We start from the raw sequence: 16,172 nt of genomic DNA on the forward strand, positions 1-16,172 counted from the left end.
CACAAGGCTGTTGTAGTCTGCTACTTTGTCATTTCAGCAGAAATGCTAGTTGAAGGCAAGCTAACCTTAAGCTAAGGAATAGATCAGTGGATAAGTTGGTTGTTTGTAGGGGTCAGTTGTGGATCTGTGCTCAATGTGGTGATACAGGGCAAGTGCCCCGTGTCATGTGATTAGCAAAACATCATGTGGGCACTGACAATATTTGTATTGTTTTCAGGTTTTTTCTATTAATATTGATGGCTCTGATCTCCAAGAAGTTTTAAATATTTCAGTTGACACACCTGAAAATCTAGCAGTGGACTGGATTAACAATAAACTGTATGTGGTCGAGACCAGTGTGAACAGAATAGATATGGTTAACTTGGATGGAACAAACCGTGTGACTCTTATTGCTGAAAATCTTGGAAATCCTAGAGGAATAGCTCTGGATCCAACTGTTGGGTAAGTTGTACATGCCAGGTAATGCCAGAAAGTCCTTTATTCCCATGCAAAAGGAGTAGAACTTAGGAATGGCTAGGGTGGTAATTTTGGAATCAGAAAAAAAAATATTTTAAACATTTACATCCTTCTGCTGTATTCTACACTTTGAATTGTTATGGGGTGGCTGTGCACTACTTTTATTCCCAATGTGTGGAATCTGTTTTATGGCTTTTGTGTGCATGAACAGCTCTGAAAACAGAGGCACTGTGGAGCTGCCCTGCAGAAGACTAGAAGTTATTCTGAAAGATTTCTATCATGATATCATCTGCAGACCTCCTACTATATCAAGTGGTGGAGTGAGGCCAGGGAAACTAGTCTCTTTCAGCCCAGTATGTTTCAAAAATGTATGAGCCATGAAAACTTGGATCCTCAGAGAATAGGAAGGAGAATTTCATGCAACTTATAGTGGTGACTACTGCTGTCATGATGTATCTATTTGTCACTGGTTTATTTAGGGCAGTCTGTATTTTACTAAGGAAGCTCATTGTTTCTGAGGTCTTGTGGGTGAAAGCATATTTCTCTCCAGATTTGTTCTAGAAAAAAAAATGCAAATTACTCCTTAGGCAAGAGATGAAAAATGTGTTTTCATAGTATGATAGCTGAGAATTGGCTCTGCCCAGAAAGGGTGGTAGTTTTAAATTCCATGTAAAATGTCAGGGGTTTGTAAAATCTGAAGTAAACATGGAACTTTTTGTTGTGTTTGTGTATTTTCCTTTATAGTTATTTGTTTTTCTCAGACTGGGATAGTCTGTCTGGTGATCCTAAAGTGGAAAGAGCCTTCATGGATGGCACAAACCGTCAGGATTTGATAAAAACAAAATTAGGCTGGCCTGCTGGAATAACTCTGGATATTGTATCAAAGAGGCTTTACTGGGTTGACAGCCGGTTTGATTACATTGAGACTGTAACTTATGATGGGCTTCAAAGGTAAGAGAGAGATTGTTCCTTGGAAGTTACAGATACACTTATTATTTTGTATCTAGTTCAAAGAAAGAGTTGTCTAACAAAAATGAGATAACATTACAATATAATGAATGCGGTGCACCTTGATATCTATGGTGTCATGCTACTTCTAGACAATTCTTAATTCTTCTATCATTCTTTGTTCTTTTTCTAGTTTCCATACCTGTTGTACTCTTATTATAATGTACTTTTTATACCATTACAGGATAGCTATTTATAGCACTTGTATTTTTTAACTTTCAAATTATGGACACTGCCTTCCATCATAACTTCTTTGCATCATTTTCATTAATGAATTTATTTGAAATATTCCATATCAAAACACCACTTTGTGTAATGAGTCTTAAATGCTCCTACATTTTATAAATCTTCATTGTCAGAAGTTAAGTCATCACTTACCCTGTTGTGGTACTGGGGAAGCTATATCAGAGCAAGCAAGAAGAAGTCCTTCAGGGTTTATAGTATAGTGTTTAGAAGTCTGCTTATCTCTGCATCTGCAATTAGTCTCTGTTACTCATGTCCCCTTCAGCATACCTTCTACATATTGACTTGAAAAACAGTCCTCTGCTCATTTGACAGGTTTATTGCTCGATGTATTTTTTTCATTTACAAAATTGTAAAAATAAGCCTGGTATCTGTCTTGGCTTAAGGAGCTAGACAGGCTCTCCAACTACTCTTAAAGTAGTTAAAGAAAAACTCCATGCAGGATTGGATAGGAATACAGAATATTATTGGAAGTCTAAATGGAATTGTTATTCGTAAACTACAGTGCTACTGTGCAAAGCATAGCAAATACAAAGAAATCCATAGGCCATGGCTATCCAGGAACCTTTTTAGGCCAAAGCTTCTACAAACTTCCCTCCAACAAGGCCAAAATCCCAGGCCTACCCTGCTACTGCCCCACTCCCCCACCCCCTCCCCCACCCCACCCGCACCAGGCCATAATGACACAGTTTAAAATTAGCTTGGCCCAGGCCACTAGCAGGCCTCATGGCCAAAGAGCCCTCCCCCATAGCAAAACAGGAGATAAGGGAGCCACCGTCAGGAAGGGTGCAGGGAAGAGGGGAAGGGCGGCAGGGGCAGCTAGTGCTGCCAGTTTTATATTGGAGATGCAGGGCATTATGGGATGAAATAACAGAATTTCCTGTGTCCACCCACTGGGCTGGATTCTCTGGATGCTCTGGACCTCCTGGAGGTCTCAACTCTGTGGGTTTTTAAAGGCATACATGCCAACCTATGACAGTATCTTTGTTTCTTTATCTAGATTTAGGAAAACAAGAATGTTTTCAGTAAAATATCTGGATTTTGGAGATAAAAACTTGCTACTCACAGCAACACCAAAACCTTGTAGATGTTGTGCAAGTGAGCAAGAGGAAATGGCGGTCTGCAAAGAATGTTAAAATACATCTTACAGTCCGCGTGTGTCACATCTTGCATGCCTGCAGCATGAACATAAATCACCTAGGGAACTGTTAGACAGGAGCTGTAGAATTTATCTGAGTTTGTAGAGCTTCCTTCTTGAATCCATGAAAATAATAATAATGTGGTGCTATTTTTATGTATTGTTTGAGGTCTTAAATATCTCCATCTCTTCATATTTATGTAGAACAATATTGTCACAATATCTTGCATAGAACAGATACAGTTTATTAGCATTTGGTTTTCTTTGGTTTTGCATGAGGGGTTAGTTCAAGATAAAGAAAGCTAGTTTGGTTTCTTTTTCTTTTTTTTTCCCTTTTACTGCATACATTAGATTTATTTTTGGCCATTGTCTGTTGCAGCCATAATTTTTTGACATTCGAATTTTCTTGAATATTTCTAATTGCTACCAATGTCTTTGACTTCCTCTGTTTGGCCTCTTTCTCCAAGTAGTTTTCTCCAAGTAATTGTGAATCTTTTGGTACATTTTTGACTTTGTTGTCTTTGATTGCTGTGTTTTTCGTGGAAATTTCTCACACTTTGGAGTGCTCTGTTTTCACTGCTCTGTCTTCTATATTTATGTACCCTGTATGTTTAGCTTCATGTCTTCAATTCATTTGATCTTTTTCTTTTTTATTTTGATAGCTTCTATGTAGAAGCAAAAGGCAGTGAATGAATTAATAATCCTCTATCCTTTCCTCTGTTCATAAATTTATTTTCTAGATATTTCATAAATAATTTTAAAACCATCTTTATAACAGGAGAACAATAGCTCATGGAGGCTCACTGGTTCCTCATCCGTATGGAATCACTTTATTTGAACACAATGTTTATTTCACTGATTGGACCAAAATGGCAGTGGTGAAAGCTAACAAGTTTTCAGAATCTAACCCTCAAGTGATCTACCAGTCTTCACTGAGACCTTATGGAGTGACAGTTTACCATGCTGCCCGGCAGCCATATGGTAAGATAAGTAGATTATTAAGGTAGGTTTAGGAATTATCTTACCAAAGGTTGGTAAAAATTATGAGACTGTTATTTTGCTATAAAAAGCTAATAATTACAATACGTACATTTGTATTGTAAAGCTAGACTAGTTTTTATCATATAGTGGTTTCATCCAGGTCCTGTACCTAATGAACTGTCAAATGTAACATTTGAGATTGGAGGAATTTATTAAATGTAGTGATATTTGAAAGAGTTAAACTTGTGTTTATGAGCAGTATTGGTGTTTGGGCCTTTTCTTTGACACTGAAGTGAGAGTGCAGTTAAAAAAGGCTACCAGTGTGAATGAATTCTGTGAAATACAATTCTGAAGTAGATCTATATGCAGAAAACCATAGCCCAGAATACGGCCTTAGTGCTGTGTGCTGAATACCTCTGTACAGAGCTAAATACCTTGAGTGCTGGTTAGCTTTGATGTGATTTTGCTGCATTCCAAGGCAGAACTGGTGGCTTATAATTTCTGAATGACGTAATTCCCACAGAGTCCACATGATTTATTGTCAATGTTGAAAAATATCCTGAAAATCAGGCTAATGATTAGGTTAATACATGAAATTGTAATCCGATCTGTATTAATTTCTAGTGAGAAATCCTTGTGGAAGTAACAATGGGGGATGTGAACAGATATGTGTTCTCAGCCACAAAACAGATAACGATGGACTAGGCTATCGCTGTAGATGCATACTGGGCTTTGATCTACATGTAGATGGACGGCATTGTGTTGGTAAGAAAATGCATTACAGTTGGAAATTACACTATTCCATTAGCACTGTGAGTTTCCATCAGCATTCTGCTGCTTCCTGTTTGAGTGCAGAATTGGCATTGATGGGAGGTTTACCATGTGTATCTATTGGCAAATTAAGACAGATCTATTGTCTGTAGCTTTAGTATTTGGCCATGCATATATCTGGCTAGCTCAGGTATGGTCTGGTTATATGGTGGTTCCACAGTGCCTGAGTTGTTTTTTTTTTTTTTGTATAGATGATTGTAAAGAGGTGAGCACAGAAGATGATTTCTACTTCTGTTTTCTGTAAAGGTGGACTAGGACCACAGTAACAATGCAAGAGGAATCCTTGACCATATAACTTAGTATTCTGAGGTGGTTTTTTGTTTTTGTTTTGTTTTGTTTTGTTTTAGTTTTTATTACATTTCCAGGCTGTTAGTGTTGTCTATTGAAAATCGAGTTTTGCAATTAGATAATTTTCAATTATCTTGCCTGGTAAATATGTGAGGACTGTGTCTGATTTTTTTCTTTTGCAGCTGTGCAGCAGTTCTTGCTGTTTTCATCCCAGCTGGCAGTGCGGGGGATCCCATTTAATCTCTCCACCCAGGAAGATGTGATCATACCTGTAACAGGGAGCCCTTCATACTTTGTTGGAATTGACTTCTATGCTCAGGATGACACCATTTTTTTTTCAGACACAAGTAGAGACATGATATATAAGCAGAAAATCGATGGTTCAGGTGAGAATCATTCTTAGAAATTATAGAGTAATTGTGGTGAGGAGAGTAGAATGTATATTTCTAAAAATAAGCAAAAAAAACCCCAAACAACCAAAAAACAAAAACCAAGTCACATTGTGAGAGCTACAGATAAATCTGTTCCACTTGAGTAATCTGGAAAATAGTTGTTAAAAATGTTTCTTCAACTCATATTAAGCTCATCAAAATTTCCTATTCTTTGACAAATAAGCTGGATGTTTTTGGCACTTCTCACAAGCAGTGTTCATCATCAACAGTCTGTTTAATGCCTTTCAGCAGTATGAAATTAAGTTTTGCTTTTTAATTTCCCTGTGTGGAGAGCAGGATGTTTGTTATGATGCTGCAATACAGAAAACATTATGGGTGTGAGATTTTTTTTTTAATTCCCATTTGTGATAGTGAAGAATGTTTCCAATTTATAATAATGATGGAATAAGTCAGTGTATAGTATTCTGAGTTTGCTTGCTGCCTTGGGTAGACTGCAGATATTACCATGCAAAATGTTGGTGAGGTCTGTCTGTTGAAGAAGATGTCCTTACTGCACTGACCTTACTGACACAGTCTCAAGCTGCGCCAGGGGAGGTTTAGGCTGGAGGTGAGGAGAAATTTCTTCACAGAGAGAGTGGTTGGCCATTGGAATGTGCTGCCCAGGGAGGTGGTGGAGTCACCATCCCTGGAGGTGTTCAAGAGGGGATTGGACGTGGCACTTGGTGCCATGGTTTAGATAGTCATGAGGTTTAGGGTGACAGGTTGGACTCGATGATCTTTGAGGTCTCTTCCAGCCTTCTTGATTCTATGATTCTATGATTCTATGACCTCCAATTGTAAAACTCCTCTCAATGTGAACTTAGTAACAGATTTTTCTCTTGTCTTTGGCTAGTTTTTATTTCTTCTCTCTTGGTTTTGTGCTCCTGAACATACACCTCCTTTGCCTGCAGCAAAAAACACCCCCACTACTTTTGTGAACAGAATACTGTATTCATGATATTTTCTCTGTTCCTAAGTATTTACAATCATTATATGTGATACAAATTCTAGGAAGAGAAATCCTTACAGCTAATAGAGTGGAAAGTGTTGAAGATTTGGCCTTTGACTGGATCTCAAAGAATCTGTACTGGACAGACCCTCGATACAGGAGCATTAGTGTGATGAGACTGGCAGATAAATCTAGGAGAGCTATTGTTCAGAATTTAAATAATCCTCGATCAATAGTGGTTCATCCTGTCGTTGGGTAAGTTTAGCTTTGATTTTCACTTGAAACTATACAAACAAATTAATGCTTTAAGCAGAATTGGTGAGATTAGATTTACATCTCATTTTGACTCTATGGATTTGTTTCTTTTTCAAAACACCATCTCTTGTCAGTTCTCATGTCTTTATTTTGTTTGTTTTATTCTGGCCTGGAATTCAGCACCCAAAGGAAAGAGCAAGGTGACACAGATTTCACATAAAAGAAACACTCAAAAGAATTCTCTTTAAAAAGAACCAGTTGTTTTTCTTCTTTTACTGCTATGTGTTGATAAGCAGGCAAAGGAACTTTGGTTTGTTTATGTCAGTCAGATTAGAAAGCTGTTTTTCATAGCTGAAAGATAATTTTTTTCAATACTTTTAATATATTTTCAGTTCCCAGAATGCCAGCCCTTGTTTCTTTTTTTTTAATCCGAATTTCTTAATTTGAAACATATTAGATACTACTGCTTTTGCTTGATACAGACCTTACAATATGTGATTTTTGTGTACAAAACGCCCCCAAAAATGAAGCCCTACTTTTCTTTGATGGAAATGCTTAATTTCAAATTTGATACTCTGTATTGTTTGGCCATGCCAAAACAATGTTTCTTTCACAGCATAGTTCAGCTTTCTACTGCCATACTAGTAGATTTCTTAATTCTCAGATACTGAATTTTCATGTTCAAGAACCCAGTATACTATTTTGGAAGTAATCTCATAAAAATAGTGTTGAACTTGGATCCTTTGGTAACCCAATCTTTATTATTTGCTGTTATTTAATAACAGCTTCAGGTTTTTTAATATAGGCCTAAGTCAAAAGGATCAGGGGAAAATTCTTTGTAATATTCATGCTTAGTTCTTTATATTACCTGGAAGAAGCATTTTTTCCTTGATTTTTCCTCCTTGTCAGTACTTAAATGAAAACCATAACCATTTTAACAGTGTCACAAATACCTTATGACTGAAGGAACAAAGTGCTTCCAAAATCTTTGGAATCTGTTGTACACAGGATAAATATTAATTATTGGTATCACTACCAGCTAAGGAAGGGGAGAGTTCAACATAAACCGGCATGAAGGTGTGGTACAAAGAAGAGTGTAAAAGCTGTTCAGATGTTTGCTCTGTTTAATTACACGATATCACTGACTTTGTGTGTCTTCTGATACATGTCCTTTCAGATATATATTCTGGACAGATTGGTTCCGTCCTGCAAAAATCATGAGGGCTTGGAGTGATGGATCCCATGCCTTGCCAATTGTGAATACAACACTAGGCTGGCCTAATGGCCTAGCCATTGACTGGAGGTAAGGAAAACACAGAAGACAGAGAAGCTTTTTGTGCAAGTATGTTTTTCCCTTTAAACTGGTAAGGATTGAAAATAGAGAAATTGTGTCAGGCTGCACACACTGGCATGTTTGTATTGAAGACCTTGTATATGTAATTTGAAGAAACATTTTCCTTATTTCTAGTTCTCTAAGGCTGTATTGGGTGGATGCCTTTTTTGACAAAATTGAGCACAGCACATTTGATGGGCTGGACAGACGGACTCTTGAACGCATTACTCAGATGACTCACCCATTTGGCCTTACTATTTTTGGAGGTAAGCCTGGTATTGGAAAATATTATCTATTGTTATCATAGTGTGTTGTGGGGTTTTTTTCCTTTTTTTTTTTCTCCATTTGATGATCTGTAAATACGTGAGATAAAATAATATGGCCTTTTGTAATAACTGCTTTTTCCTAAAGAAAGCAATGTTGAAAATGTCTATTAAAAGTAATTTAGTACTTCTTGTTTGTTTTTAGAACTGTTTTTATGTATATTTGTGTTTAAATTGTTTGAGACAGATCAGGTAATTTTTAGCACAACAAGGCAGAGATGCTGCGCTAAGCCCAAGGTGGGCTACTTCTGAAGGCCAGGCAAGGTAAATCACCTCCTAGAGATGATCAGCAATTTCAGGATTTTATTAATTATATGTAGAATTTATCACTGGATTTGTGTTGTGAAGAAAAATGTCATCATCTAGCACCTTTGGTTTTGACTAAAAACGTCTTAAAAAATATTTTTCTGGAAAGTTATCTTAATTGAATGACTTTTAAAATTGCCTTGGAAGTCAATTGCCTGAAGGACTGACTTTGACTGTATTGGTGATAAAAGTCCTTTTGTCTTTTTCAGGAAGCAGTTACAAAAAATTATTAAACTTGCATGAAAAAAAATTGTGATTTTTTTTTTTCTCATGATACTTGATCTTTCATGTATTGTTGCTCTATAATTGTTACATGTTAAATGTCTTTCAAAACAGGTTATGCCTATTTCACGGATTGGCGACTTGGAGCAATAGTTCGTGTGAGGAAGTCTGATGGAGGAGAAATGACTATTATTAGGAGAGGCATTAGTAACATTATGCATGTTAAAGCATACGATGCTCATTCCCAAATAGGTGAGCTCTTCTGTTGTATAGATGAAAGACATGGAATGGAAAACAAGAGACAAAATATCAGATTTCCACTCTCAATTTTAGAAATGGCCTGAATCATAACTGACATGCAGAAGAGGCAGCACAGGCATTTGTGATCATGTGTTATGTGTTTCACTGGTTTGTGACTGCATGTACTTTTCCTCCACCACTTCTGTTGCTTCATTTAACCTTGTAAAATGAAATTATGATTCAATTTTTGTCTATTTTGTGTAATTGTATCACTAATTACAACCTTGTATTTATCTTTTTCTGGTTGAAGTTTTAGTTAAATGGACGTATATATTTTGATGAATTGTGTAAATCTAAAGTACTTATTCTTAAAGTACTCTTAAAGGAATTACTGTGCAGAAGTCTCTTCACTTCTGAGTTCTAAGCAATTCTGTGATCTAACTGTAATATGAGATTGTTGGTTTAATTTAGTGAAACATTCAATGCACTTATCAAATATATGGTTAAACTGTGTGCTTACCACCTATTCGGGGTCCAAAGATTGGATCAGATCTCCCACCCTTGCTCAGACAACAGTTCTCATTTGTTGTATGCTTGTTTCCAGACAGTTGCTGAAAATGGCAAGAAAGTAGATGAATTTTGGTAGTATGTTCTTGGCTTCCATAAACATTTGTGTCAGTGAAGAGTATGTGGAATGTGTGACTGACTGTCCTACTCAGTGAACTTGACCCTGTCTTGCACTGTATGCAATACTAGGATTTGTTAAAGCAACTGTTTGGATTTTTTGTTTGTTTGGGTTTTTTGTTTGTTTGGTTGTTTTTTTTTTTTCTCTCCAAAAGCATTCTTTTACTCTACATTTTTAATAGTTCCCAAGCTGTTTTCAGATATTGTTCTCTATCACTTTTCAAGGTTCTAACTACTGTAATAGAGGAACAAATCCAAATGGAGACTGCAGCCATTTCTGCTTCCCAGTACCAAATTTTCAGAGAGTTTGTGGTTGTCCTTATGGCATGAAGCTGGCTTCAAATCAGCTGACATGTGTTGAAGACCCATCCAATGAGCCACCCACCTTACAGTGTGGCTCCTATTCATTTTCCTGTGGTAATGGAAGATGTGTACCTCTGTACTATCAGTGTGATGGTGTTGACGATTGCCATGATAACAGTGATGAACAGAACTGTGGTTCTTTAAGTAAGTAATCTCTGTAATTTACATTTATTATTTATTATTTGCAGTTCATAAAATTTGATGGGTCAGTCTGATATTATTCAAATAAACCTCAAGTTTTTTTAGGGTTGCATCTGAGGATAAATCCTTGGAGATTATTTATTTTGGAAATGATTTGGTGCTTCTTTCTTTAGAGCTGGTTCTTTCTTTTAAATCGCAAACCCAGAAAATAGTACCATTAAAATAGGATCCTTAATGCATAGGACTGACTCATATGACTAAAGTATAAAGTCTTTTTCTTATTATTGAACAATTTATAATAACTAGAATGTCTTTTGGGGAAAAGGAAAATATAAAGCATATGGCTACTTGAAGGGGTTATTTCCCTTGTATAGATTGTCTAAAAGTTCTTAACAGTTTGGATATTTATTGATTATTGCAGTTTTGAAAAGCTTGTAAGTGTTCTGTTCAGTTCTGCAGCATGTTGGCATGACAGACATTTTCATTTTAAGCAATCTGCATTTTAGAATTTGATGATTATTTTAGACATTCTGTAAGTATGCTACATGTACTGAATACTCTGGCAAGGAAGAAAAGTTTTAGAAATCTTTATAAAAGTATCTCCTGTTTGTTTTTTTTTTCTATTTTATTTTTTTATTTAGACAATACATGTTCTTTATCAGCTTTTACCTGTGCCAGTGGACAGTGTATTCCAGGTCGCTGGCGTTGTGATAAACATAATGACTGTTTTGATGGCAGTGATGAATTGCGTTGTCCTACACAAGGACCCTCTTCATGCTCTGTGAACCAGTTCACCTGTGATAATAGAAGATGTATTCCTAGGATCTGGCTATGTGATACTGATAATGACTGTGGTGATGGGTCAGATGAAAAAAACTGCAGTGAGTACCAAAACTGTCTCTTGTTTTTTAAACAACTGTGTATGCCTACATAGATATGTCTCTTGGTGTAAGGATGATAAATGAAATTAGAAGAAAAAACTAATAGGTTAGACTAATACTTTGCAGTCCATAAGATGGGGGAAACGAATCTAATTTAAACTAACAGAGCAAAGTAGAATGTAGGAAAATAGTTTAAAAAAAACTGTGATAGTTATAAGCGTGGTGCTGCATAATATCATCCACTAGAATTTACAGCAAAAAGTAGCTGAAGTATTTGAGTGATCTCAGTAATGACTAACGGTGTAGTCAGCTGATCTATTCTGGAAGTTTCTACCAGAACTAAGACAGTAGGGTTTTTAATATACTCTTTTTAGCGTTATTTACCACTGAAATCTTCTGTTTGTTTTGCATGAGTCCAAGCCTACATATGAATAAACAATTACCTGATATTAATGCATTAGTGCTTATAATTTGTATGATTTCTAGTTGCTCTCATACGTGCTGCAAGTTAATGTTAGTGTCTTTCTTTCTACTGCTTCAGTATTATGCTGATTTCAAAAGACAGAAAAGAAACACATCTGTGTTTTGTTATTCTTAATAGCTTTCACAGGTACTTGTGAACCCAGGCAATTTCAGTGTCCGGACCATCGCTGTATTGACCCGTTTTATGTCTGTGATGGAGACAAAGACTGTGTAGATGGTGCTGATGAGCATGATTGCAGTAAGTGTAACTTTGTTTGTCGAGCCTTTCTTTATGGTTTCCTTACTCTTGCCCCCTGAGGAGTCTTTGGTGACCTCCTATTACCAGCCCCAAGACAGAAGAATGCATAATAAACCTGTCTGTAAATTGCCCCTGTTTGTGATGCTTGTTTTAGCATTTTAGCAAGCCCTTTGATCTCTAGGCTGTTTTCAGTAAGCTGAAATCAGTTTCCTCTGTTTTCTGTAGATTCCAAGGTCATTGCATTTTCCATGTCCTAGGGAAATCATGTTTTTCAGTGGAACTTCGTCTCCTCCTGTGATATCTGACTTGGGCACCTGTAGAAAAAATGTAGACCTATGCAGTCTAGCTCTGCAAAATAAATATGTAACATCAACATTTTTCTTCCCATTTATTTTGTAGTATATAACTGCAGTGCCACAGAGTTTAAATGTCTAAGTGGAGACCAGTGTATCAGCACTTACTACCAGTGTGATGGTGTTTTTGACTGTAATGATCACTCAGATGAGACTGACTGCCGTGAGTATATTAGTGCTAAAAGAAAGACTTCAGTTATTAGATGATGCTTCAGAAAAATTCCTTTAGCTGCTATATCAAATAATTTGCACTTCGGTCCTTAAAACTTGAAAATTTGTTTTAGGAACACCTGTCCGTGAATTGTTTTTCTGAGCAGAAATTTCAAACACAGTAGGTCCAGTTCAAGAGTAGATTTTTCTGGCAAGGAGTCTGCATTCCTTTTAATCTTTAGTGTTTTGTTTTTACTTAGCATCTTGGTGTCAGAGCTTAAAAGTAAAATGAAGGAGTCTATTCATCTGGAAAACTGAAAACCTTGTATCTATGAGAGTTAGATCAAAACTTTTCTTTCAGTAATTTGAGTTAGTTAAAAGGTTGCAACACAGGGCAGTGAGAACTAGTTTCAGTAAGTAATTTTGTATTGCTTTTGGCATATTCATAGATTTCAATATGTGCTTGCTCAAAAAAATTAACAATAGTTGAGTTGCATTCTTCATATTATAAAGTAGGAGTTAAATTGGTCATATCCTGAAATGGTGATTGACTGATTCTATATCTTGATCTAAAAACAACACAGTTCTTAGATGTAGTTACTTATGCAAGAGATGAACTCACCATAGTGATTTTGCTTCTGTCTAAAACTGAAACAACTTCTGAACTGTTCAATGTCATTGTTTTAGCTACAAGACCACCAGGGATGTGCCACCAGAATGAATTCCAGTGTCAATCAGATGGCAATTGTGTTCCTTCTAACTGGGAATGTGATGGCCATCTTGACTGTGCAGATGGCTCAGATGAACATCATAGATGTCCTGCCAGGACCTGTCCTCCCTCTCTTTTCCGCTGTGATAATGGCAACTGTGTCTACCGAGCATGGATCTGTGATGGTGATAATGACTGCAGGGATATGAGTGATGAGAGAGATTGTCCTACTCAACCCTTCCGATGCCCCAGCTGGCAGTGGCAATGTCCAGGTCACAGTATCTGTGTGAATTTGAGCAAAGTATGTGATAATTCTGCTGACTGTCCTAATGGAGCTGATGAATCACCATTGTGCAGTAAGTTACTGTTCAAGCATCTACTATAGCCTACTGTGTGCGATGGCTTCAGAAAGAAATGGAATATTTGGCATACTGTAATTAGTGCAGCAGAAATTGTAAGCATGCTGCAATTAGAGCTCAAATTACTGTGTGAGATTTGCTTGCAGTGAGACTACAATGATGACTGATGAATGTTGGCTAGGTCCAGTCTTGTGCTCTGAATTCAAATGTGACTTCAATATACATATTTATATAGCAGTATGGGAATGAGCTTTGTGTTTCTGAGCACATTCACTAAAGCATGGTATGCTTCAAGTTCAGATGAAATGTGATTCAGCCCTTAATATTTTCTTTTCTAACTTGAAAAATCATGAAAATTATCTAAAAGCTCACTTGTAGCCAGAATTTGTATTTATGTTGATTGTAAATTGATTTAAGCATAACCTTTTCCCTTTCTTTCCTTCTTTCCTCCTTCTTAATCATTGCACATTCTCAGATGAACCCCAGCCAGGTATGAATATAAATTATTTAAAATCTTTGTTTATTAATACAGTTTTAGGTTTGGAGTGGTACACTAAATTTCTCTATATTTAATTTAATGGGATTTAGTAATACATACTCTGTTGTTACCTGCCTTTATGTGCATTTTGTGTGTTGTATTTTTCATAAGAGCCTCAGCTGACTCTCAAGTTGCATAACTGATGATTGTGCAGTCGTGTTTTAGCAGCTAGAAATGAAACTGCAAAGTAAAAAATTTAGCAGGAGAAGCTTTTGTTAACTGCTTTTCTCTTCACCAACCCCATTTCAGATCAGGAGAGCTGCTCTGACAACAATGCTGGTTGCACTCATGAATGTATTCAAGGACCCTTTGGAGCTCAGTGTACCTGTCCTGTTGGATACCAGCTTGCAAATGACTCCAAGACCTGTGAAGATATTAATGAATGTGACCCTCCAGGTTTCTGTAGTCAGCATTGTTACAATGAGAGAGGATCTTTTAGGTGTTACTGTGATGAGGGATACATTTTAGAAACCAATGGGAGGACTTGTAAAGCAGCAGGTGAGGAACATTGATACTAGCCTATAGAATGAATTCAACAGCGTCTGCAAAATGTCCACCTTTGCCATTTTGTTCTATTTTTAAAATGCTGATGTAAACAGCCACTTAAAGTTGTTCATGCAGATGACCTTGAGTGGAGGGTTAATTGGAAACTATTTCTTGAAATATATTTAAATGAACAGTGTATTTTTTAACACTGGAATGGTCAAAAATAATATTCTTGGGGGGGGGGGGGAGGAAGTCACACACATGTAAGCCATAGTATAAAATTGGATGTTTATAACCTTTAATGTTCTCAGAGTATTTAAATCTCTGCCTTTCACAAGACTTGCCTCGTGCCTGTGCCATACTTTGCTCATTTCTAAAGAGCAAACAAACTGACACAACCTGTCTGTTCTATATCTCTTGGTTAGTAGTAGGAAGGAGCCACATAGCCATAGTGGAATTTGTTACCACAAGTTTCCTGGCTAAATATACTGAGGTTGTGGAAGACTTGCAGTTTACCTGCAGATAAGGTTGACCCTTATTAACAGGGAGTTTCTCATAGATTGCTATCTTTATGGTTTGTAACAGTGTGAGCAACCATCACATGGTTGCTGCTCTTCAGTTGATCTTCATCTGTTTTTCAGTGTGAGCTGCTGCATAGCAATCTAACAACAGCAGCCTATGGCTTTTGTGTAATCTATTTATTCTCTTCCCTGGTCCCTATGTAATCAAAAAGGGGGAAAAGAGCAGGCTGGCTAAAAAGGAGGAAGAGCTAGGCTAAGTAGTATATCTGATGGTACTTAGAACTTTGGGGGTTGAATTAGTGCTGGTTGCTGAGAGTGCTTATGGAGAAATGGAGCAGCAAACTGATTGGGCAGTGGAGAAGACAACTTGAAGTTCAGATGCAACACTTGGAAAGGTGGTCTTGTAGAAAGAGTAAATGATGAAGAGAGGATGGAGAAAGGCTGAAGTAAATATACGATCAGGATATGTATACTAGGTATAATAAAATATCTTAAGACTTGATTTGAATTTGTCCTTTCAATATGTATACCTAGGTACAATAGCTTTGATGTTATGAAGCTATGTCAAATTACTCAGTGTTTATTTTCTTACAGAATTAGTGTTGAATACCTTATTGGGATTTTTTATTTAATTTCTTTGACAGAGTCTGGGAATCTTCTTTTGCTGGTAGCAAGCCGTAACCAAATTGTTGTGGACAATATCACCTCTCAGTCACACAGTATTTATTCTCTGGTTCGGGATGGGATCAATATTGTGGCTATTGATTTTGATTCAGTCACAGATCGTATTTTTTGGTCCGATACAACACAGGATAAAATTTGGAGTGCTTGTCAAAATGGAACTGACCGAAAAATAGTAAGTTTCGCTAAGTTATTCTTGTTTCTTCATTGCAGAAAGAAAATGACACTGTATCTCCAGTTAGCAAAGGGGAAGAGGGAAATCCCAACATAGTAAAAACAATAATAAAGACAAAGTGAAACCAGTTTATATATATGAAGCCAACATTTCATATAGCTTTTTGAAAAAGAAAACAATGCTATCAAGAAGTCCTTTGTTAACATCAGTATTGGATGTCAACTTTTTCAACAGACTCACAGAAGTCAGTAGGAGTGTTTGGTTATATGCTTTGTGACTCATTCTACATCAGAGACCTAGAAAATGTTGGAGATTTGTTTCCTCATTTTTCATATCTATACAAATGGAAAGGGTAAAAATTTAGTATCAACTGGTTTGTGTTGTGTCTCTCCCTGCCCCCCCACTC

The 16,172-nt window shown here is 36.7% G+C and overlaps 1 protein-coding gene across 1 annotated transcript in view; it reads left to right on the plus strand.

Moving 5' to 3' along the window:
- LRP2 (LDL receptor related protein 2) overlaps positions 1-16,172 on the plus strand; it is a 118,758-nt gene that overhangs the window by 38,771 nt on the left and 63,815 nt on the right. Inside the window, exons 12-28 of the mRNA XM_054381226.1 lie at positions 218-441; positions 1,201-1,407; positions 3,624-3,826; positions 4,451-4,591; positions 5,128-5,331; positions 6,388-6,580; positions 7,758-7,883; positions 8,049-8,179; positions 8,879-9,016; positions 9,914-10,195; positions 10,834-11,073; positions 11,675-11,794; positions 12,194-12,310; positions 12,985-13,362; positions 13,841-13,855; positions 14,153-14,401; positions 15,555-15,766. Coding sequence (XP_054237201.1) covers positions 218-441; positions 1,201-1,407; positions 3,624-3,826; positions 4,451-4,591; positions 5,128-5,331; positions 6,388-6,580; positions 7,758-7,883; positions 8,049-8,179; positions 8,879-9,016; positions 9,914-10,195; positions 10,834-11,073; positions 11,675-11,794; positions 12,194-12,310; positions 12,985-13,362; positions 13,841-13,855; positions 14,153-14,401; positions 15,555-15,766 — 3,180 coding nt within the window. The remainder of the gene's footprint in view (positions 1-217; positions 442-1,200; positions 1,408-3,623; positions 3,827-4,450; positions 4,592-5,127; positions 5,332-6,387; positions 6,581-7,757; positions 7,884-8,048; positions 8,180-8,878; positions 9,017-9,913; positions 10,196-10,833; positions 11,074-11,674; positions 11,795-12,193; positions 12,311-12,984; positions 13,363-13,840; positions 13,856-14,152; positions 14,402-15,554; positions 15,767-16,172) is intronic.

This window comes from Indicator indicator, chromosome 5 (assembly GCF_027791375.1).
Source record: "Indicator indicator isolate 239-I01 chromosome 5, UM_Iind_1.1, whole genome shotgun sequence".
NCBI lineage: Eukaryota > Metazoa > Chordata > Aves > Piciformes > Indicatoridae > Indicator > Indicator indicator.